General features: G+C 35.4%; 1 protein-coding gene across 8 annotated transcripts in view; it reads left to right on the top strand.

Annotated features, from left to right (window-relative positions):
- The window catches only part of PPA2 (inorganic pyrophosphatase 2), an 84,670-nt gene that overhangs the window by 43,920 nt on the left and 16,968 nt on the right, over positions 1–23,782 (top strand). For all 8 annotated transcript variants that reach the window (XM_060148546.1, XM_060148541.1, XM_060148547.1 and 5 more), the window contains 2 exons: positions 17,602–17,729; positions 19,349–19,434. In XM_060148546.1, coding sequence (XP_060004529.1) covers positions 17,602–17,729; positions 19,349–19,434 — 214 coding nt within the window. The remainder of the gene's footprint in view (positions 1–17,601; positions 17,730–19,348; positions 19,435–23,782) is intronic.

Raw genomic sequence — 23,782 nt, 5'->3', positions numbered from 1 at the left:
TCTACCATGCTATACTGCACAATTCATATTTGTGTAATTTACAGTATTTGTAACTAGCAGTATTGAAACCAGATTACACAGTATAAAGTACCTTACTCCTACCGTTTCCTAAGAGTTAGAATGAAAAAATACAACTGTATTTTCACTTTTTTTTCTGTTTATACCCCAAATGGAGATGGCTTGCACTTTGGGCATCCTCTTCTAAATTCTTGTTGTGTATGCTTATACAGAGAGACATGCAGAAATACTGAAACCATGACATGCAGAAATATCGAAGCTTATTTTGGTTGAGATGAAATTATCAGACTAGAATAATTAAAATTATTGTTTTGAAAGGCAAAAAGTACTTTTTTTTCCATTACACTAAAAGGGAACACATACATTATCTTCATCTTAAGAAATACAGCAGTGCTTCTTTATAATAACTTTTTTAAATCTTAAAAGACTAGATGAGTAATTATTGACGTATTTTGCTCTGAAATGGTAGCTGACATTGTGCTTTGTGTTTATTTCCAGAATGAATAAGGTATACAGGGGAAAATGGATTATTTAAGGATATTTGCATATTATTTACACTGAGTAGTTCCAATGCTTAAGTACTCTTATATATCTAGATTTTGTAAGATAAGTTCTGTAGTTTTAAGAGTTATAAGTGTTTTCTTTTGTGACTTCTCATTTCTTTTACCTCCACGTTACTGTACATACTCCACATATTCCACGTTTCTTCTCTCCTCTTTTATTCGATAGAGACCCAAGAAAAAGAATAGATGTAGGCGCAAATTGAAAGGCTGAAGAGTCTGCAGTATAAATTTTTTTTTTAATCCTAAATCATGGAATACTAGGTAACCCTATGTAGCAGCTTTTATTTTTCATTGAAACTGAAGTTTGGTTTATATTTATCATATCTAACATCATCCAGCTCTCCTCTGAAACGATTTCAGACAAAAGACAGAGTTTCTGTTGTCCTGCTGCTCAAGCAAATATTAATGGACAGAAATCATTCCTAACCTTACTTTTTTTCTTCACTACTTAGCCTGGTGTGTTGTTTGTGTTTTCATTAGCACCTGTAAAGGGGGGAATTGGAGGGGATGAGAACTGAAAGATGCTCACTAATCACAGGGGTTGAAAGCTTCCTAAATGTGTGAAGGAAATTTTACAAAATTAGTTTCCATGAAAAGTTTGGTGCTATTCTCTATCTACTATAAATCTTTAAAAATTAATCAACAGTATTTAATCTGAAACCAAGCAACTTTTAAACGTTTTATTGTGTCCCTCCCATGTGTACCTTCTGAAATCACAAACAGAAGACTTTGGATGGCATTTTTTTAATTACAAAAAATAGTCATATATTTGGAAATAAAAACTCAGAAGTATAAAAAGCGTATATAAAATGAAAAGTAATGTTCTCCTTCCTACTTCTTCATCCCCAGCCCCCAGTCTTACTTCTCATATCTTCTTCCCCATATGTTTTTAGTTGTCAAGTGGTTGCTTCTGTTCTGTAATCAGTGTGCTCACACCTCTGTTTCTTTTCCCTGTTAACTTAAGTTGCTGCTTTCAAAGATTAGGAATTTAACATCTTATACATCTCTCAATTTTGTTACCATATTTCTTCTTCTGTTATCTTAATAACTCTAGGTATTACACTTTGAGCTGTATTTATTGCTTCATTAATTTTGAACGGTAACTCGTGGCTGCCCAGTGTAAAACCAGGGCATTCAGGTTTCTGTACTTCTTTCCTTCTCTGCCCCTTACAACCCAGCTTCCCTCAGCTACACTATGAGTTCTACAGTGTAAACATTTGTAATGCGTAGGTTCTGTTCTTTAACCATAACTGTTTTTCATGTTTTGTCTCTTGAATCTGAAAGTTGAAAAGTAATAAATAACATTTACAGTATTTATGTAACTATCATTCACTTCATTTATCATACTGTTTATCGAATGACTGGTTTTAGACAGGCTGTACCCTTGAGCCTGCTGCATAGCTATTATCATGGGGTTTCTTTTCATTGCCTTTCTGGGTTATTAGTTCTATTCTTTCTTAGATTCTTTGATGCCGTCTACTTTACTTTCCTTTTTCATTGTTGGCTGGTGTACATTTTCCAAAAATTTTTACAGAAAATGCATGGGAGGTTGATTTCATACGTGTCAGAGTCCATACATGTCAGAAATGGTTTGTTTTGGTGGTCAACTTCTCCTTAAATAACTTTAAAATATCGAATGCAGTAACTTTAAATATAAATTACTGTATATCAGTTGAAATTTCTATCACAACGGAGTGATTTTTTAACAGTTTAAACATTTGTCATCTATACTTGACATTTTTATTCAATGGGAAGAAGAATTAAAAACATGTAGGGAAGGGTAACTATCTGGACATTCTTTAAAATTCTGTAGTTTTCTGAGGATGTGTGTAATACAGAAATTTATAGAGAAATTTTTTTATTATTTCCTATGTATAATTGTTATTTAGACATTTAAAAAATAAGGCCCTCCTATTAATTTCTACTACCTTAAGAAAAAGAAGCTGTTTTTGACATGGTCAGTACCTGTTTCTTCTTTTCTGAAAACAAAAAAGTGTGTTTTAATTTACAGACAGTATGTTTTATCTATCTATCTATATATTTTTTGGTGTATTCAGACACATTTGTATTTCTGTAAGGAAGTTCTGGGGTTGTGGGGTTTTTTTAAGCAATTTTTATTACTCTTTAATTTTTATACATGTAGTTCTAGATGTATCATGCTTGAAGCGTGATACCAATATTTTAAAATTTATTTATTTATTTTTGGTTGTGTTGGGTCTTTGTTGCTGTGTACAGGCTTTCTCTAGTTGCGTGAGCGGGGGCTACTCTTCCTTGCTGTGAGCGAGCTTCTCATTGCGGTGGCTTCTCTTGTTGCAGAGCACAGGCTCTAGGCACGCGGGCTCAGCAGTTGTGGCATGTGGGCTCAGTAGTTGTGGTGCGTGGGCTGTAGGGTACACGGGCTCAGTAGTTGTGGCTCGCGGGCTCTAGAGCGCAGGCTCACTAGTTGTGGTGCACGGGCTTAGTTGCTCCACAGCATGTGGGATCTTCCTGCACCAGGGCTCGAACCCGTGTCCCCTGCATTGGCGGTTGGATTCTTAACCACTGCGCCACCAGGGAAGCCCTGTGGTGGTTTTATTTGTTAGGAAATAACTTCTTTGATCCTAATGAACATGTACAGACTTTGGTAGACTGTAATATCCTGTTTTAATGTTTATAGTTTTTTAAACTTTGACTTGACTGAACTAAAACTAGCCATTGCATCAGAGAATACATTTCAGTTGGAAGGAAACTGTGGTTGCTGGCTATATTTCTGTAATTTTAACATTATTATTTAAATATTCAAGTTTTGCCTTCTGAAAGTTGAGTAGCAACTTTGAAAATTTAAAAAATGTCTAAACAGCATTTGAGAACAAATTCCTCATACGCCCTGATAGAAAATTGGTCACTTTGGCTGGCTCATTAACACTTGGTGAGCACTAAGACCATTTAATGCACTGTAATTAGGTTCCAGCCCCTAATGCTCTTAATGGTACCTTAATGACCTGAAAGAGTTAATAAGACTCCCAGGGCACCTAAATTGTTACTAGAGAATGCCGTGGCTGTTAGGGATAATAGCGCTTGGTTCTGAAATAACCAAGTTCAGAGCTTTTTAAGAAGATGGAAATGCTAGGGCATATGTAATTTCTCTCTTGGTTAAACTAACCACCTTCTATAATATCGAGCTTCAGATATTCACCAAACAGATGTTTGAGCCTCTTCAGGATCACCAACGATGCCTAAGGCCCTTATGTCAGGAGAAGTAATGTCATGAGGTAATTTAAGCCTAGAAGCTATGTCAACTTGCAGAGCAATAAAGATTTCTTTTGATTGGTATTAAATAAATGAAAACTCTTGTCTGATGTCCTGTAATAAATATTGCCTGTGCAGTGATGTTAAAGTTTTCAAAAATTGAAAATCAGAACAATTATATTGATGTAGATACATTCTGGGATGCATAAATTACATGAGTAATAAGGGAATTATTTTAAATGAGGCAGTTGGGACTTTTTCAAAGGCCAGCATTGCCCTTGTCCTGAAATTATCAGAATTTATATGTATTTCATATCTGTAGAATTTCAACTTACATTTAAAGAAATTTGAAAGTCAAATAAAACTATGTAGTTTCTTTTATATTCTTTCAAGGCAGGAACAAACACATGGAAACCAAATCTATTTGACTTAAATTTTCATGTGCTAAATAAACAATTCTAGTGCCCCTGCAATTATTATTTTAAAAATAAGCCAAATTAATAAGGTATTTAATTTCCTTACTTCCTAAAACACAAGTTAACCTTATCATTTAGGGAAAAAATAGGGCACAGCATATTAATCTTAAGGGAAAATATTCACATTAACCTTTGTAACCGGAAAGAATGGTGTTCTCTTTGCTTTCCTTTGCGTGTATTCTTTGGCACAGAAAGGGGCCGGCATGTCACCATTGTCGTCCTAAAAGCTGTAACATTTCTGGAACAATTACTGTATGTCGAGGAACTATGCTGAGTGCTTCTTTTGGAATATCTGTTGAATGTTTACCTAAGTTCAAGCAAGATGTGCTAGTGTTCCCTTTTTTGTTTCAGATTGGGAACCTGAGGCTCTGGTGGTTGGGGGTGGGCATTGGTCAGTGACTTCCCTAAAGGCTGTGGGAGCCACTGCATCGCATTGATGCTCGGAAAAGTATTTGTGGCCTTGGACTGTCTTGCTTTCTGGGAGCGCTGACCACTTGCTCTTCAATAGTTGAGGCATCAGTGGGATAATTATGATTAGAAGTCCCAGTAAAAGATGGCTCTTTTGATCTTCATTCCTTTGATTTCATTAATAAGTATGGCTTAATAGGCGTGGGTGGGTAGGGATGGGATGTGGGAGGAGGCAGTTGAGGAATGGGGACAAATCAAGTAAAAGGTACTATAATTAAGAATAGAATTAAATTACTGGGAATCACTTGCCTCTTTTTTTAAAAAAATTTATTTATTTATGGCTGTGTTGGGTCTTCGTTTCTGTGCGTGGGCTTTCTCTAGTTGTGGCAAGCGGGGGCCACTCTTCATCACAGTGCGTGGGCCTCTCACTATTGTGGCCTCTGTTGTTGCGGAGCACAGGCTCCAGATGCGCAGGCTCAGTAATTGTGGCTTACGGGCCCAGTTGCTCCGCATCATGTGGGATCCTTCCGGACCAGGGCTCGAACCCGTGTCCCCTGCATTGGCAGGCAAGCTTTCAATCACCGCGCCACCAGGGAAGCCCCATTTGCCTCTTTTTTGAACCTTGACCTCTTCCAGTGTTTTTTCAGGCTTCAGTCATATTCCTACGATGTGAAGAGTAGGGGAGGCCTAAATTCTAAAATCCTCTCTTGTATGTATTAGTTATCTGACCTTGGGAAAGTCACGTAACCTCCTTTTTTTTGTTTTTAATTTCCTTTTTCCCTCCAGCACATGTTCCCAATACACGAATAAGCTTTTTCTTTTTTTTTTTACAAATGTATTTATTTTTTTATTATTTATTTATTTATTTTCGGCTGAGTTAGGTCTTTGTTACTGCACGCGGGCTGTCTCTAGTTGCTGCGCACGGGCTTCTCATTGTGGGGGCTTCTCTTGTTGCAGAGCACAGGCTCTAGGGCGTGCGGGCTTCAGTAGTTGTGGCTTGCGGGCTCAGTAGTTGTGGCTCGCAGGCTCTAGAGTGCAGGCTTAGTAGTTGTGGCTCACGGGCTTAATTGCTCCGCGGCATGTGGGATCTTCCCGGACCAGGGATTGAACCTGTGTCCCCTGCATTGGCAGGCGGATTCTTAACCACTGCGCCACCAGGGAAGTCCCTCACATAACCTCTTGAAGCTTTCTTCATTTCTAAAGTTGTGGGATTGATCTTCTAATCAGTAAATGACCCCTAGAGCTTTTCTTCTCTAACTTTTGGTTGTTTTAGGAATATTTCAATCCATTATTTAGACAGGCTAAAGCCTGTCTTCTTCTAAAATAGAAAGACCTAAATTATCTTCAGAGTTAGTGCTGAATGAAACGCAGTTTAAGTTAAAGATCATGAGATAGATTTCTTGGGGACATTGGCACATTTTTAGGTACTTTAGGGAAGCTGTTAAGTGGTGGAGCTGAAACTTCAGTGAAAGTCTGGCTGACCCAAAGCCTTAGCTTTTAGCTACTTGGTTATGTGGTTCTAGTTAAAATTAGATTAGAAAACCATTCGGATTTCTGTGTTACAAGGCACCTGGATGGTTTTCATTTTACTGGTCATGTAAAATTTCTTGTGAAATGGTAAAAAATATTTATATTTTGGGAAAGAAATCTACCAAGTCTTTTCCAAGAAGTTTTTCTGATACAATACAAATAGGCTTCTATCTTTGTTTGGTTTTAACTTATTTTGAAGTATATTTCCATTTTTCATGATGTTAATATATTTTTAGTATAGATGATGATAAGAGTAGAATTTGTGGAAAAGGAGAATAGAGAAAGAAAAGGCAACTAAAATGAAGGATACTATTCATTAGTCTGTGTGCTATTAAGCTTAGATATGCAGAACAGCGTGGAAAACATGAGAACCTTTTAGGGATCCCATGTAAGTGTAGCTATTAAAACATTTCTCTGAGCTGGAACCTCTATTTGTGATGATACAGTAAATATTATGGAACAGAACTGTTACTTCTTGTGAATGTTTATAAAATGTCATTAAAAACGTATGTTCTCACTTCCCACAGACTTTGTTTGGAGGCTGGTCTTGCACACATTTAGCTCTGTGAGAGCAGCATCTACAGCATTGGAACGAGAGCTTTGTGCATTTATGTCACTTCCTTTGGTGGCATCCCTTAGAATTGGAAACTCCTTTTTTACTTTTTTTTTTACTCTCTTTGGACAGAATTTCAAACATGAGCACATTTTCTAGTATCTTTTTTTTCTTTTAAATAATATGGGCAAGGAGATATGGCACTACATTTGTGTTACTGTTTTTTATCTAAAAATAAAAACAGAAATCCTCAGCTGATTATATGCTTTCCTTACTTCCTGTTGTGGTCTGGTGGAGATAATGCCAGTGAAAACAGCATTTTCATTTTTTTTTTTTCCCTCTGGATCATTTTCATGGAAGTACAGGTGGTTCTCTATATGGGGATGTGGATAGGAAGTTAATGATGTGACTGTATATATAGTTTGATAAATATCCCTGGGTGACCCTGATGGGTTCCTCCAAGTTGAGAACCATTCTGTTAATCTATTCTTCTTTGCTGGTTGGATAATCCAGTCTTGGAACTAGAATAATTGATAACAATTTTGATATATGTTCAGTTAGGAGATGTAATCACCTAATCAAATTTGATGATGTTCTTCTCCCCACACATACCCCTGCCACCCCATATTTAAAGGTAGCACAGGTGACGCTTGAACAACGCGGTGGTTAGGGGCACCAACCTGGCACAGTCAGAAATCCACATGTAACTTTACAGTTGGCCCTCCATATCTGCAGTGCGGGCATCCTCAGATTCAGCCATCCATGGATCACTAGTACTGCAGTACACACATTGAAACGAATCCAGGTATAAGTGGACCTGCACAGTTCAAACCCATGTTGTTCAAGGGTCAACTCTACATTGAGTTACTCTATTCCCTTTAAGATCTTGAGCCAATTACTTAACCTCATGGAGTCCCAGTTTCCTAATTTACATAAAGGAAATAAATAATGCCTAATTTACAGGTTTTGAAGCTTCAATGACGTACTATTACTGAGCCTTTAAAAGGTTTTTTTTTTGCCAATCTAATAGATGAAAATGGTATTTTGTTTTAATTTTACATTTTTCTGCTTAATGCTTGGATGGAGCATCTTTTTCATATATTTATTGGCTAGTTGTATCTTCCCTTCTGTGAATGGCCTATGCATGGTGCCCTCCATTTTTCTATTGAGTTGACATATTCTTTTTTTTTTTTTTTTTTTGTGGTACACGGGCCTCTCACTGTTGTGGCCTCTTCCATTGCGGAGCACAGGCTCCGGACGCGCAGGCTCATATTCTTTTGATATTTGGGAGTTGCTTAGATATTTTGGATATTCTTTATTATTTAGGTTGCAAATATTTTCTCCCTATCTTCAGAGAAGCTGTGTTGCCTTTTGTCTTACAGGCATTTTAAATTCTGACGTATTGCATTTTGTCAATCATTATTATATGTGACTTTAGCATTTTGATTCTTATGTAAGGATTTCTTACCCCATAGTCACAAAGTTGTTTTTCCTTATTTTTTTTAATTCTTTTATGTTTTAATTTTTTTACACTTGGATCTTTAATCCATGTGGAATTTATTTTTTCCATATAAATAATTTTTTCATCACCTCTTAATAGAAAAATCTTTTCTCTTCCCCCTTTTTTGAATTGTCTCCTTTATTGTATATTGCATTCTCATTTATACAGATAGTCTGCTTCTGGATTCTCTTTGGTGTCAGTGATTTCTATTTCTGTGCTAGTGCCACATTATTTTAATTACAACAGCCTCATAATAAAACATATAGAAGGCAAATCCTCCTTTTGTTCTACATTTTCCAAGTTGTTTGGTTTTTTTCTAATGCATATATTCTTCTGGGCAAATTTTTGGAATTAATTGTCAGGGATTTCTGCTCTCTTTAAAATATTAACTTTTGCAATAATGAGCATGATATGTTTATATATTACTCCAGTTATTCAGGTTTTCTTGTTTATCTTTTAGAAAATTGATGTAGATTTACTAATGAAGGTCTTACATTTTATGTTCAGTTTGTTTCTAGGTATTTAATTTTTCCACTACAAAAGCTTTGTTCAGTGTCTGGCATGTTATAGGTGCTTGGTAATTTTTTTTAAATTGATGAATAAATGAATGTATGCATATATATATTGATAAAAACTGAATGTTTTGAGCAAAGTTTGAAAATACCTTCAAAATAGTGCATTTTCACTTATTTTAAAGTGAGAAAACATTTGTACTTAAATTTTTGGCATTTTTAACAATTGTAGTTATGTTTCTTTGGAGTTACCTGTACATTGCTAAGGACAAGTATTTTTTGGTATTTGCAGTGCTGTAGGGATTCATGCATATTGTGTGTGATCAGTGTAGTTTGTTCTATTTTGTCGCTGAATAGTTTCCATTGTGTAGATACACTGCAGTTTATCCATCCACCTGTTGACAGAAATTTGGGTTTTGAGTTTGGGGCTAATACAAATAAAGCTGCTATGAACATTCAAATATATAGGTCTTTGTGTGAACCTATGTTTTCATTTCTCTTGAGGAAATACCTGAGAATAGGGTTATAGGTCAGTGGGTAATTATATGCTTAACATTGTGAGAAACTGTCAAACTTTACTAAAGTGACTTTATATACCATTTTGCATTTCCACCAGCAAGTTGTATGAGAGATCCAGTTGGTCCCAGAACCTCCATCCATTGTGCTTTGGTTTCATATTGTCTTAAACAATAAAATGCCTTTTAAAAAAATTAAGAGGAAAAACGCACACACACATGTATTCTATTATATTTACCCATGTTTTGCCATTTTTTTACCCATATATTTTATTACTTCCTGAAGATCTGTAGTTTCCATCTGGTGTTATTTCCCTTCAACTTTAGCATTTTTTGTAGTGCAGTTCTTTTGGCGATGAATTCTCTCCATTTTCATTGATCTGTCTTTTCTTGTCTTTCTTGCCTTTGTTTTGGAAGTATACTTTCACTGGATATAGAATTTTGAGTTACAGGGTTTTTTGGTAAAGATGTTCCATTTTCTTTTGGCCTGCATTGTTTTTGATAAGTCAACAGTGTGTTGTTAACTTAGTATATAATATATTGTTTTTATTAGACTGTTTTAAAGGTTTTCTCCTCATTTTTGGATTTCAGCAATTTTTCTGTGATATGCTAAGGTGGTCTTTCCTTTATATTTATTTGTCCTCCTTAGGATATCCTGAACTTTGCAGATCTGTAAGTTCATGTTTTTGCCACATTTGGGAAATTATTTACTGTTATATTTTCACATTGTTTTCAGGCCATATTTTCTACCTTCATTCTGAGACTCATAACATATTTTAGACCACTTTAAAAATTATTATTATATAAATTTCAAGTGTACATCATTATAATTTGACATCTGTATTCACTACAAAGTGATCACCATGACAAGTCCAGTTGCCATCCACCACCAAACCGTTGACCCTCTTCACCCACTTCAGTCACCCCTCAACCCCTTCCCCTCTGGTAACCATTAACCTAATCTCTGTATCTATGAGTTTGTTTTTGTTTTATTTGTTTGTTTTGTTTTGTTTAGATTCCACATGTCAGTGAAATTATACAGTATTTGTCTTTCTCCCTCTGACTTATTTACTTAGCATAATACCTTTGAGGTCCATCCATGTTGTTGCAAATGGCAGGATTTCATTCATTTTTATTTCCAAGTAGTATTATGTTTATGTTTATATATGACATCTTTATCCATTCATCTGTTGATGGACACTTGAGTTGTTTCCATATCTTGGCTATTGTAAATAATGCTGCAGTGAACGTAGGGGTGTATATGTCTCTTCAAATTAGTGTTTTCATATTTTTTGGGTAAATACCCATAAGTGGATTAGCTAGATCATATGGCTTTTCTATTCTTAATTTTTTCAGAAATCTCCATACTGTTTTCCATAGTGCCTACACCAAATTACAGTCCTACCAACAGTTCACAAGGGCTCCCTTTTCTCTACATTCTCTCCAACATTTGTTATTTCTTGTCTTTTTGAGAATAGCCATTCTAACAGGTGTGAGGTGATATCTCATTGTGGCTTTGATTTGCATTTCCCTGATAATTAGTGATGTTGAACATGTTTTCATGTGCCTGTTGACCATCTGTATGTCTTCTTTGGGAAAATGTCTATTCAGATCCTCTGTCCAGTTTTGAATTGGGTTTGTTGTTGTTGTTGAGTTTTATGAGTTCTTGATATATTTTGGATATTGGCCCATTATCCGATATATGACTAGCAAATATCTTCTCCCATTCATTAGGTTGCCCTTTCATTTTGATGATGGTTTCCTTTGCTGCACAGAAAAGCTTTTTAGTTTGATGTAGTCCCATTTATTTATTTTTGCTTTTGTTTCCCTTGCCTTTGGAGTTAAATCCACAAAAACATCATTAAGGCTGATGTCAGTGAGGTTACGGCCTATGTTTTCCTCTAGGAAGTTTAAGATTTCAGATGTTATATTCAAGTATTTAATCCATTTCGAGTTAATTTTTGTGTGTGCTGTATTTAGACCACTCTTAATTGTCTCACAGGTCACTGAAACTCTCATGTCTTTTCAGTCTTTCTTCCTTACTGTTCTTTAGACTCCATGATTTCTATTGATCTGACTTCTACTTACCTGACTTATTTCTGCCATATCCAAGTTCTGCTATTAAATTCATGATTTTTCATTTCAAATACTCCCTCATTTGTTTTTTTTTGTTGTTTTTGATAGTTTCATAGTTTCTATTCCTCAACTGAGATTTCCACATGTTCATGCATTGTGACTATATTTTCCTGAACGTCCTTGAACATATTCATAATAACTACTTTAAAATCCTTGTTTGTAGGGGTCCTCTCAGGATTGATTTCTTTTGATTTTCTTTTGTACCAAGAAGTTATTTACTAATAAGTAAGAGTGTGTTTTTCCTTTGTTTGTTTTTAATATCCAATATTTAATTATATCAAAAATTGGGGGGACTTGGCATGGTTCTTTCTGGTAGGCAAGAGAGTAATTTAAATTATTTAAAATATTTAATATTAATTAATTAGAATATTAATATATAGTATTAATATAATATAATATAATAATATCAATAAATATCTTAAAGGTATTTATTATAGAATGTGTTAAGATTTTCTCATGATTAAAATTTCTTATTTTTTTTTTGTTTTTGGTAAATAATTACTTTTAAAGTTCATTGTGTCTTTGATAGGTCTCCAGAGTAATAATATGTCATAGGTTAGATTTGTCTCTCTCTCTCTCTCTCTTTCTCTCTCATATTGTTCATGGGCTGTATGTATAAAATGAGCCTTATCAACTGAATTTTTTACCTCATTTACATCATTACTGTTTGCTTATTTGGCAAAAATAGAGTATTAAAGTGTGTTTAAGTCTGAAATCTGGGTAAAATGGAAGTCTTGACAAATACCTGTGATTAGAAGCTACTCCTGGCATAAGAGAATGTATTTTCTTATAATAAATATTAGAAAGAAAGTCAATTATCAAACCTTTTCTTTTCTTAATAGATTACAGTTTGTGATATTCAGTTACGTTTTAGAAACAAGTGAATTGGTTTATACTGAAAAGAAACTTGATTACATGTTGAAAGGTATACAGTATCTCTAAAGAAAGAAAAAGATAAGTCATAAAGATTGCTTTTAAAAAGTGAAAAGTGTTATGATCCTCTCACATCTACACAGATAAAGTGGTAGGTTTTGACTAAGATATTTCAGCTTAATTTCTCTGCTTTTATAAATTTCTAAATCAAAATTAGTTAAGACAAACTAAATTAAAATGGAGAGCTCTGGATTTTGAAAAGCCAAATTGAACTTTAAATTTTGTTATATTGTATCATTATTTTCTGTTTTGCTTTTTACGTAGCATTTAATAAAGAAATTTACAAAATTTCCAGTGGTTTTATATAGAACTATGGTTATTTATAAATCATGTATTTTTAGTTTTAATATAAAAATTCCCTTAAGGAGACTGTATATAATCTTTGTTAATTAGACTTTCAGATTTGGAAACAGCTCTTTTATAAAGTAAATCATGGCTGTACACTATTTGTCAGAAGTTATGACACCTTTTATGAAACTAAAAAAATAGGGTAATATATATTAGGTGACTGCATTTAGTTGTATTATAATTTAAACTGCTACTTAATGTTACAGACTAGTCCTTCTTAGCTCTTTGATACTTTAAATTTTACGTAAGTCTGATCTTTACTGGGTTTTGTTGTTTTTAATTTTTTCTTTAACTGGTAATTCGTCTCAGTTCTGCTTTCTAATAATATCCAAATCTGACCATTTGTCACCACCTCCATACAACTACAATAATCAAAGCCCTCATCACATTTCGCCTCATATTGGATTTCCTGCTTCCACTTCTTCCTCTCCACGGTCTTTTCCCTACACGGCAGCTAGAATTCTTCATGCAACACATACTCTGCCCAGAATCCTGTAGTGGCTTCTCATCGCAAAGCCAAGTCCCTAGTCTGGCCCTTAGACTCCTATGTGACTGCTTCTATAATCTCATCTCCTAATACTCTTACTTCACCCTGCTCTAAACGCAGGGTTTTCTTGTCTTCCTCAAACGTTTGATGCACACTCGTACCTCAGAGTATTGATTGGCACAGTCTTCCTCCCAGAACTCCTCTTCTGCCTATGTGAATGAGCTGCTCCCACACTTCATCTAAGAATTTACTAAAATACTTTTTGTCAGAGGCTGTCCCTGATGTCTCATATCTAAAATCCTCTTCCCCACCTCATTTGCAGATCAATCGACATGTTTAATTGTAAATTTTTACATCTTTATCTCATCTTTAACTGACCCAGGCCTACTTTGACAGCAGATTTTTTTTTTTTTTTTTTTTGCTGTACGTGGGCCTCTCACTGTTCTGGCCTCTCCCGTTGCGGAGCACAGGCTCCGGACCCGCAGGCTCAGCGGCCATGGCTCACGGGCCCAGCCGCTCCGTGGCATGTGGGATCTTCCCTGACCGGGGCACGAACCCGTGTCCCCTGCATCGGCAGGTGGACTCTTAACCACTGCGCAACCAGGGAAGCCCCGATAGCAGATATTTTTAGCAGTCTCTTTTATTGAATTCTTTTAAAAACATTCAAGTTACTTTCATAGAAACAAAATCTCATTTTTTTGTACTGATAAAGTCACTGCCTTATATAATTTTTATTAAATCTCATAATTATAACAACAGATGCAGTTGGCATGAATGTTTTGGGAATAAACATACCTGCTTGCTAAGGCTAAAACTTAACTGGTGGGAGCCAAGTGTGGGCTTCATTCTAGAGCTGTCTATCAGACTCAGCAGACAGACCACTGTGGACATCAGGCAGAATATTTACAGAAGTGGAGAGTCTTTGTTAATCGTCTGGCTAATTGATCAAGTAGATCTCGATTGAGAGAGTTTAATTGTAGTTAAAAACTGAAACTGAAATAAGCTTAGCTTGATTATATAAAAGAGCTCTTCTAGATTATTCTGACTTATTGTTGGATTAGTTCATCTTGAAAATAAATTATATAATTATCTCTAGTAGAAACTTTCGTATAAAATTAATTCCAAGAGTGGAAATAAATGACTACTAGAGAATCGCTGCTTTTCTTAAAATAACATATATTATAAAAAATATATCTAATGAAAAAATTCTGGAGTTAGATAATAATGATGGTTGTGCAACATTGTGGAGGTACTTAATGCCCTTGAATCAAACACTTAAAAATGGTAAATTTTATGTTATGTATATTTTCCCGCAATAAAACCAAAATAAAAATACATCTACACATAAAAACTAATATAAATAAACCTGTGGCAAATTATTAATGTGCAATATAGAAGAAAAGTCAGAATTCATGGAATTAGAGGACTTGTATTTATATAATACTAGTTCTACCATGAATGAGTTGGCAACATTTTGACAAATCTTTTACATTTTCTTTTTTTAAAAATTAATTAGTTAATTAATTTTTGGCTGCATTGGGTCTTCGTTGCTGCGCACGGGCTTTCTCAAGTTGCGGCGAGCAGGGGCTACTCTTCGTTGTGGTGTGCGGGCTTCTCATTGCAGTGGCTTCTCTTGTTGCGAAGCGTGAGCTCTAGGTGCGCGGGCTTCAGTTGTGGCACGCAGGCTCAGTAGTTGTGGCTCACAGGCTCTAGAGCGCAGGTCAGTAGTTGTGACTCACCGGCTTAGTTGCTCTGTGGCTTGTGGGATCTTCCTGGACAAGGGCTTGAACCCATGTCACCTGCATTGGCAGGCGGATTCTTAACCACTGCGCCACCAGGGAAGTCCCTTTTACCTTTCCTTAGCTGTAGTTTTCTTAAGTTTAATGTGAATTTACTTACTCCTCACAACTCTCAGGAGTTTTATGAGGAAGAAATGAGGTTATTTATATAAAAATCTTTTATGAACTGTGTAAGTCAGTTTATAGACTTCAGGTGCAATTTTTCATATTTTTGGTAATTCATTGAACTGACTGTTGGTATTGCATATAAGGTTTTGGCTTGAGGCATTTGCTACTGAGGTTTTAAAAATATTTAAATTGTGTATTTAAAATGTTTTATTTTTTTGTGAAAATGCAGCTGTTTATTCCCCAGGGTTTAATTAATTGAGAATGGAAAAGTTGAGCTTATATTTGTAGAGTTACACTTCTTATTGGCATTATTAAATGTTCAGGTTTTTTATTATTGATGTCTTTTCTTAACAGGTTCCCTTCATAACTTCTGAAGGGAAAACCTTGCCAGCTGAGGTAGATACTGGATAACTTAGTTTTTCCTTTCTTATTTGAAATCAGTGTGTTAAAAAGCAATTATCAAAAAAAAAAAAAGGTTTATGCAGTGGAACAGGAAATGGTAGACTGGGCAAATATAATGATGTCAAATCAGATTTAAGTAATAGAAAATTATTTATTTTGGACATTGATTAAAGTGCATTTCTGGTTGCTCACCTTCAGTGGACTAAGAGATATTTTTTTCCTCTGAGTAAGAAAACAGTGAATTGGAGGAACTCAGTTAATTTCAGAGATTTATTTTTGTAAAAATGAGATAGGATGTCGGAAGATGGTCAATAGAAAGCTCACTTTAGAAGGAAGCTCTTTTTATAAGGTAAAGAGGAAAAATAATCAGAATTTAATTAGCTGAAATCTTTATTGAATGTTCCATTTGGGGCATAACAAAGAACTCTGTACCGAGGATACAGTGTATAATATTAAAAAGATGTGATCTTAATCTTTAGAATTCACTGTTTTAAACATCTTCCATCACTTACTTAACCTGTGTTCAGTTTCAAGTGATTCTTTTTTCCCTTAGTTAGTTGTAACATTTCTGCAGTTTGCTCCAGAATTACTTTAGATAGATGTGTGGCCCATTGACATATTTTAAAATTTTAGATTTGCGTGCCTTTAGGCCGCATACTCAGTCTTTTATTTGCCATAGTCTCTGCCATTTCTATGGTCTCTGCCTTACCACACTTATTTCACTTATGTGAAACACCTGGCCTTTGGAGACATCTGTCACTCTTGCTAAACCTTTACCTAACAGGCACAAGGCAAGGATAAAAAGGAAAAGGATAATTCCTATCTGTTCAACCCATGCCTGCAAAGTTCTTACCTTTTCCTGTCATGCCTAGTGAGTGGGGATTCCCACAAGGCTTGCATGAGCATGTCTGAAACCAAGTGATCTTTAAATTACCCCTATGCTTGGTGTCATCTCCTGGTTTTAGTTATAGCTTTCTAATGCTCCAAGTGGTGCTAAGTCTGTTTGTCATTTGCTATAATATACTGTGAATGAAGGACTATGCTAAATTTCCCTTAAGCCACAGTCTAGTGGAGAGTAAAGACTTCTAGTTTTATCTAGTTATTTCTCATACTTTTTGAAATGATATTTTTGGAAATGATACATTCGTTGGGGACCTCTTTGGGGGGAGGGGCCTATTACTAATACAGTAGTATTTCCAATTATATTTAAATGAATGTCTTCAAAATGTAATGGTTAAGGTGTTTACGTGGTAATAGAACTTAAAAGTAAATCCTATAGATCATTACTAATTTGAAATGAAAAATTCTGAACCATCCAGTTAACACTGTTTAAAATTGCCCTGACCACATTCTCTGTCTTCCTTACTCTGATTTATTTTTCTTCATCAGACTTTTCACCGCTTAAATTGTGTATTTGTGTCTTTATTTGTTGTCTGTCTCTTCCTACTATGTAAGCATGTGAGCAGGGACTTGTTTCTGATTCCTGTTCTATTTCACTGCTTACAACAGTGTCGGATACATAATGAGAAACTTACTAAATATTTGGTCTAGGAGTGCATGAAACCCTTCTCATCCACCTGTAGTATGTTCTCTTCTGGGTGCTGCCCTCTCCATTCTACTGTCAGCATCCTTTGGCTTAGTACATATAAAACACGGATCCTGATGTTGTAACTCTCCCTACTCGAAGCCCCCCATTGTCCTCAGAATGACATCAGTCCTTAAGTATATCTCACTTAATCTTCTCACTTTAATACAATTTGTTGTCTATCTGCCTGTTGTTTTGTATGTTTGTTTTTTTAATTAAACCTTTGAGCTCCTTGAGGAAAAGAACTTTGTTGTCTTCATCGACTTATCCCCTACTCCTTACATGGTATCTGAAGGTGCTCAAGAAATGTTTGTAGAATGAAGGAGTAACATTTTACATGGGGAAGAAAAGGCAAGTCCGGAGGTGATACGATACATGCTGACGAGTATGCAGCTAGTGAGCAGCAGGGTTGGACTGACTCCCTCAGGCCAGTGCTCTGCCACTAATAGGAGTAGATTTTGATTTTTAACAAAAAGTATTTTTGTTTCTTCACTTACAGATATTGAAGATGTTAAGAAGTACAAACCTGGTTACTTAGAAGCTACGCTTAATTGGTTTAGATTTTATAAGATACCAGAGGGAAAACCAGAAAACCAGTTTGCTTTTAATGGAGAATTCAAGAACAAGGTGAAGTTCATAATCTTTATTTTAAAATGTGCCTGTGATACCTGTACAATATTTCTTTCACTTTGGGGGATTTCATATGTGAACATTTGTATATAGTATGATAGCAAAAGTGCTTTTCACTGACTTTCATATTTAAGGACATTATTTTATCATTTTTATTTTTAAAAAAGTTTTAGGAGATCTCTCTAAGTAAATCAGTAAGGCTGATAAATACCTATATGCATCTGTTTATCTGTCAATAAATCCTTTGTCTCAGAAAATGAAGGATTTCCATGATCAGTCTAAGTCTGCAAATTGTATATGAAGAAAAGCCTTCCATTTACTTACTCCAGAGAAGGGAAAGTTACTTACCATTAATGCAGATCCAAAGGGGCTTCCCTCCTAAGTGTTCATCCTACCATGGCTGAATTAAGCTGCTTAACAATTAAGACAGCACTTGAATTATCTTACTGTCAGAGGATTTTTCTATTAGAAAACCACAAAGTTACCAGAAAGTGGCTCTAATATGACACATATGGAGGAAATAGACCAAAGAGTTAAAGTCAAAAACATGGACTATGTCTTTTAAACTTACTGCCACTATATAAACTTCACATTATAAACCAACCTTTAAGTGGTACTAATAAATAAAGTATGTTTTGCAGGTAAAGTAAGCCATGGTCGTGAAAACTTTAAAATTATAAGTATTTTGTTATACAAGAGTTTATTGCTGAACCCAGTATTTTTTAAAGGTACATTAAAAGAACACTTAAGATCTTGAGGGCTTTGTCTAGGATTTTTAAATATAAATATAAAACTATTATTTTAGACTGTAATCTCTCACAAGGAAAATTAGGAACATTTGGGGGGAAAAATATAAAGAATTTTCTGCTTTGGAAAAATAAAGCAAGTTTTCCTTAGATGGTATTACTAGATCTATATCTATTGTTGATTTTGCATTTTTAGACACTATATGAATTCATACTAAGAAAAAAAATTAGAAGATGTTGAGGTTTACTACCTTCAGACAGTGGATAATCTAAAACGACTATGCAGTTGGACTACTTACGCCTTTGATGAGGTGAAATTAATAGGTATATGCTTATTTACAAGCAAGAAACTGATAGTAGGCTAACCACTTTACATTCAACATCTTATTTATTCTTTCAACAACTCTATGATTTAAATCAGGGGTTGGCAAACTTTTTTGTGTAAAGGACCAGAAAGTAAATATTACAGACTTTGTAGGCCATATGGTCTCTGTCACAACTACTCAACTCTTCCATTGTAGCACTAACGCAGTCAGAGGCCATGCACAGATGAATGGGCATGACTGTGCTCAGTAAAAACTTTATTTACAAAAACACATGGTGAGCTGGATTTGGCCCACAGGCCCAAGTTTGCCAACCCTTGATTTAGATGATCTTCATTACATTGCATATTATAGATGAAGAAATTAATACAATGAGATGAAGTAATCTGCATAAAGTCACACAGCTGGTAAATAAGGATGTGAGAATTTATACTCAGGTTTGCCTGACTACAGAGCTCATGTTCTTAATAATTAACTGTCATACTATGACTAGTTCCATGTTAGTATAATGATGTGATTTCTGTGTCTGTTTTTGGTTTTTAACTAGGCTTTTGCTCTTGAAGTTATTAAATCTACTCATGAATGTTGGAAAGCATTGCTTATGGAGAAGTGTGCTGGAGGGGCTATAAATTGGTAAGGACTTGTCTTTTCTATGTAGAGTTATTTTATTTTATTACTAACTGGTACTAAAGAGCCGTATGATACTGCTCAGATCTGATTTTTTTTTTAAGAGAATTGAAATGTTTTTTCATTTAAAAAATGTTTACAGAGCACCTATTTGAAAGGCATTACCAAGTGCTGGGCACTATGAAATCAGGAATTGACATGACCCCTTTTCCCAAGGAATTTATAATTTAGTGCGGTATACTGTCAAGTAAAGAGGCATTTCATTATAATGCACTGTGAATATATGCAAAGGTGGATTTTCAGCGACTTTTCAACATGCAGACATATGATTAATATATGTAATAAGTACCACATCATTTCTTGGTAAGAACAGTTAAAAGCCTTCTTATCCAACATGATCTGGGTCACCAGCTAATTGATTAAGGGGAATCAAACAATAGTAACATATATAACTCAAGCGTTTTAATTTTTACTTCAAAACATTTAAATGTACATTCATTTATCAATCTGTGGATATAGGGCTAAGACATTTTCTGTTTAGATTACATATAGATTATATATAGCCTAACTTAATATATAATAGAAAGTAAAGATCAAATCCTGTAATCTTTAAACTCCTTACACTTAAAAACCCTTATAAATTTTTAGGGTTCTTTTTTTCTAACCTTTTACAGTTGTCTTACCACACCTAATTTGATACCAAGTTTTTATAGTGATTCACCTTTATGGAGGCTTTTTAGAGCCTCGATAGTGTGTACAGCCTCAGTGGTTTTAGAGCCTACTTGGTGTTCATAGAAACAGTTCTCTTTCCATACTCCCTTCATTGATGGGCGTAATTACAGCTTTAATTATGAAATTGTAATACCAAAGACCACTGACATAAAAAAAGTTTGGAAACAAAAACAACTGACTCTCGGTAAGCCTAACTAGGAAGCAAAAGTACACAGTCTTTCTGGAGAGCAGAATCCTACCCATCTTCATTGTCCTCTTTGAATCAGGAGAAAGTGGGAAGCCATTTACTCTTCAGCAAATACTGATTGAGGGTCTACTGCCAAGTACTGTGCTGATGGGAGGGTTGCTGCCGTGAATACAATAAATAGAGTTCCTGTCCTCTGGGGCATAAAGTCTGGGCATCAAGAGGGACATTAAAGAAATCATTAGAATAAAGTAAGATGGAGTAAAGAATTAGGCAGTCTCAAGGAATATTTTATCCAAGTCATCAGAGGCTCATCTTGGAAATGCTTGGGCATTATAGCTTCCGATTCTGTTTCTCCTGAGTCTAGAGTAACACTGTGGACTCCATCTTCTCCTCCCATTTTTCTTACCTCTTATGTATTGATAGAATACTCTGTTTTTTCAGCATAGTCTTAAAATTTAGGTAATTGTTTCTAACATAAATAGTACAACTTACTAACAAGAAAACTGAGTGTAATGAAATGTCATCTAGCCCTGACTATCCTAGTAACTAATAGACTGAATTCTTCTTTATGGTCAGATATTCTAAGTCAGATATTAATGTGATGGGCTCCTCTAAAAAGAGGGGCCTCTGATTGTCCAAAGAGGTATTTGCTTGCTGTTTGCTTTCCTCTCCTTCCTAATGGTACTTTCAGAAAAGCTTTTGCCGTCTTTAACGGGACTTGTATGGTTCCCAGGTTTCCTGAGCTGCACAGATAGAGAGCATCTCTGGTTAGATTTTCTATAGCTTGATAGCATTCCTTCTATGTTGATTCTAATTATCTTTACTGTGAAGGTAGCTTTATTTCTATGCTCTGTGGAGTCATTTTGCTGTAGCCTCCTAGGTAATGATAAGGATTACATTAGCAATAAGAATTGACATTTATTGAACTCTAGTAGTTTTCAGGTTCTAAGAGTTTTATATGTATTATCTAATTAATATTCACCAGAACCCTATAAGATGTGTATCATTACTATATCCATTTTACATATGAGGAAATTGAGGCCACGTAGAGATTGTGACCTATCGAAGGTCTCACTGTGTGATGGATTTAAGCCAGACTTCAAACCTACTCTCTCAACAGCTTTACTCTTCCTCTGTGTTTTCAAAGAATACAACAAAATTAATTTTTTTAGCTTGAAAATTTTTAGGATATAAGTTTCTGGTTATGAATTTTACACATCTAGATAATTTCAAGTCAAAATATTCCGAATTTTAACTCATTTTTGTCCATATTTTCTTTATTTTTTGTCACTACTTGATTTATAAAATATATTTATATTAATAAAATTTTTCTTTCCTTTGTCTTACCTAATGAATTGCTTCTCTCTCTCAGTTCCTTACAGTGTACTCTGTTATTGATTACCAAACCATCCCCCCTTCCTTTTTAACCTGTTCTCCCCACGCAAATCAGTTTAGGTCTGACCTGAAGACATTATCACAGCAGTTCTCTCAAACAACGTATAGTACAGCACAATTACCCAGGGAAACCATTAGAAAATTCAAATGTGTTGTCCTTTTCTTTAAACCTGGTGAATTAGAATCTCTGAGGAGTAGGGTCTAAGCATCTGTATGTTTTAAAAGCTCCCTGGCTTCTGATGAGCTTCTCTGCTTAGAACCATTAAATCCAAACTTCTCTTAGAAGAACAAACAGGGCCTTCCAGGATTTGACACTTGCTACCCGTCCAGCCTCATTTTCCGTCACTTCTTGCCTCTTTTTTCATGTTCCAACAACTTAGAACCACTTGTCACTCCTCACAAACACCATGTTCTTATTGACCTCTGGGCCATACTCATTTTGTTTTCCTTTGCCATGATTTTCTTCTCACTTCTTGAAATGGATGACTTACTTATCTTTTAGGACTTGGTTTTGACTTTGCTTTCTCTAGGAAACTTTCCCTCATCCTAGCCTTGTGCTTGCTAAGGTGCCATTACACTCTATTCCTTGCCCCCCTGTGTAGTCCTATCACTGCATTTATTAATTAACGGCTTGTTTTATGAGTTTGTCTTCTCCTCTAGAGTATAAGTTCCTCAAAAGTAGATGAATAGGGCTTCCCTGGTGGTGCAGTGGTTGAGAGTCCGCCTGCCGATGCAGGGGACACGGGTTCGTGCCCCAGTCCGGGAAGATCGCGTGAGCCATGGCCTCTGAGCCTGCGCGTCCGGAGCCTGTGCTCGCAACGGGAGAGGCCACAACAGTCAGAGGCCAGTGTACCGCAAAAAAAAAAAAAAAAAAAGTAGATGAATAAAGATGTTGTGTTCATCTTTATATTCCTTATCCCTGACATGTAGTAGTCACTCAATAAATACTTGTTGGAGTAATTGCTGAATAATATTTTCAAACCAACAAATAGATGTTTCTTTTTAAATAAATTTATTTATTTATTTATTTATTTTTTGACTGCCTTGGGTCTTTGTTGCCGCGCGGGCTTTCTCTAGTTGTGACGAGTGGGGGCTACTCTTTGTTGCAGTGTGCGGGCTTCTCATTACAGTGGCTTCTCTTGTTGCGGAGCACGGGCTCTAGGCGCACGGGTTTCAGTAGTTGTGGCACACGGGCTCGGTAGTTGTGGTGCACAGGCTTAGTTGCTCCGCGGTACGTGGAATCTTCCTGGACCAGGGCTCGAACCCATGTCCCCTTCATTGGCAGGCGGATTCTTAACTCCTACTGTGCCACCTGGCAAGTCCCTAGATGTTGTTTTTTAAATCCAGTAGTGACTCTACTGTTTCCAGGAACCCTGCATTTATTAAATTATTTAATTGATAATCCTCTTTATCACAATAAGTTTTGTCATTGTTATTTTTATTCCTTTTCCCCACTGCTTAATGTTTACTCTGGAAGCTACGTATTTTTTTTAGCAGGGATAATTTTGTTATTTCTGTTTTTACCAAAAACAATTTTAAATTCCTTGTAGGAGAAATACAACTTCAACTCCTCTTCAACTCCTCTCACCCTTTCTTCATCATGGTTTATTTCAAATATATATATATTTTTCCATATATATATTCTTCCAAACTGTTTATGTCTTGAAGTTGTTTCCTTTACCTTTCTAGAGGAAGGTGTATCTGATCCATATATGGATAGCTCCAGTTCTTTTAGCTTTGTATAGATTTACTTCAAAGTCAGTTTTCTTTGACAAACTCTGGAGGTTATGGACCCAAATCATCATTCTTACCTCTTTAAATTTTCTCTCTCCTTTTCTCTTGAGTACTTTGCTTTAGAATGAAAAGCCTTGAGCAATCTGAATCCTGAGCACTGTCTTTGAGGATTCTCATGAGTGTGGGCCTTTGTCTGATTTGAAATTGTCTTGAAGAAAATAATCTTCTCTTTACTAAAATTTCATATTGCTGGCCCTGTAACTTTCATCTTTTAGGTATATGTTTATTATTTGCAGGTAATTTTCT

The sequence above is a fragment of the Lagenorhynchus albirostris genome, chromosome 4 (assembly GCF_949774975.1).
Source record: "Lagenorhynchus albirostris chromosome 4, mLagAlb1.1, whole genome shotgun sequence".
Lineage (NCBI taxonomy): Eukaryota > Metazoa > Chordata > Mammalia > Artiodactyla > Delphinidae > Lagenorhynchus > Lagenorhynchus albirostris.
Note: the sequence above shows the minus strand (reverse complement) of the source record. Positions and strands in the feature narration are given on the sequence as shown.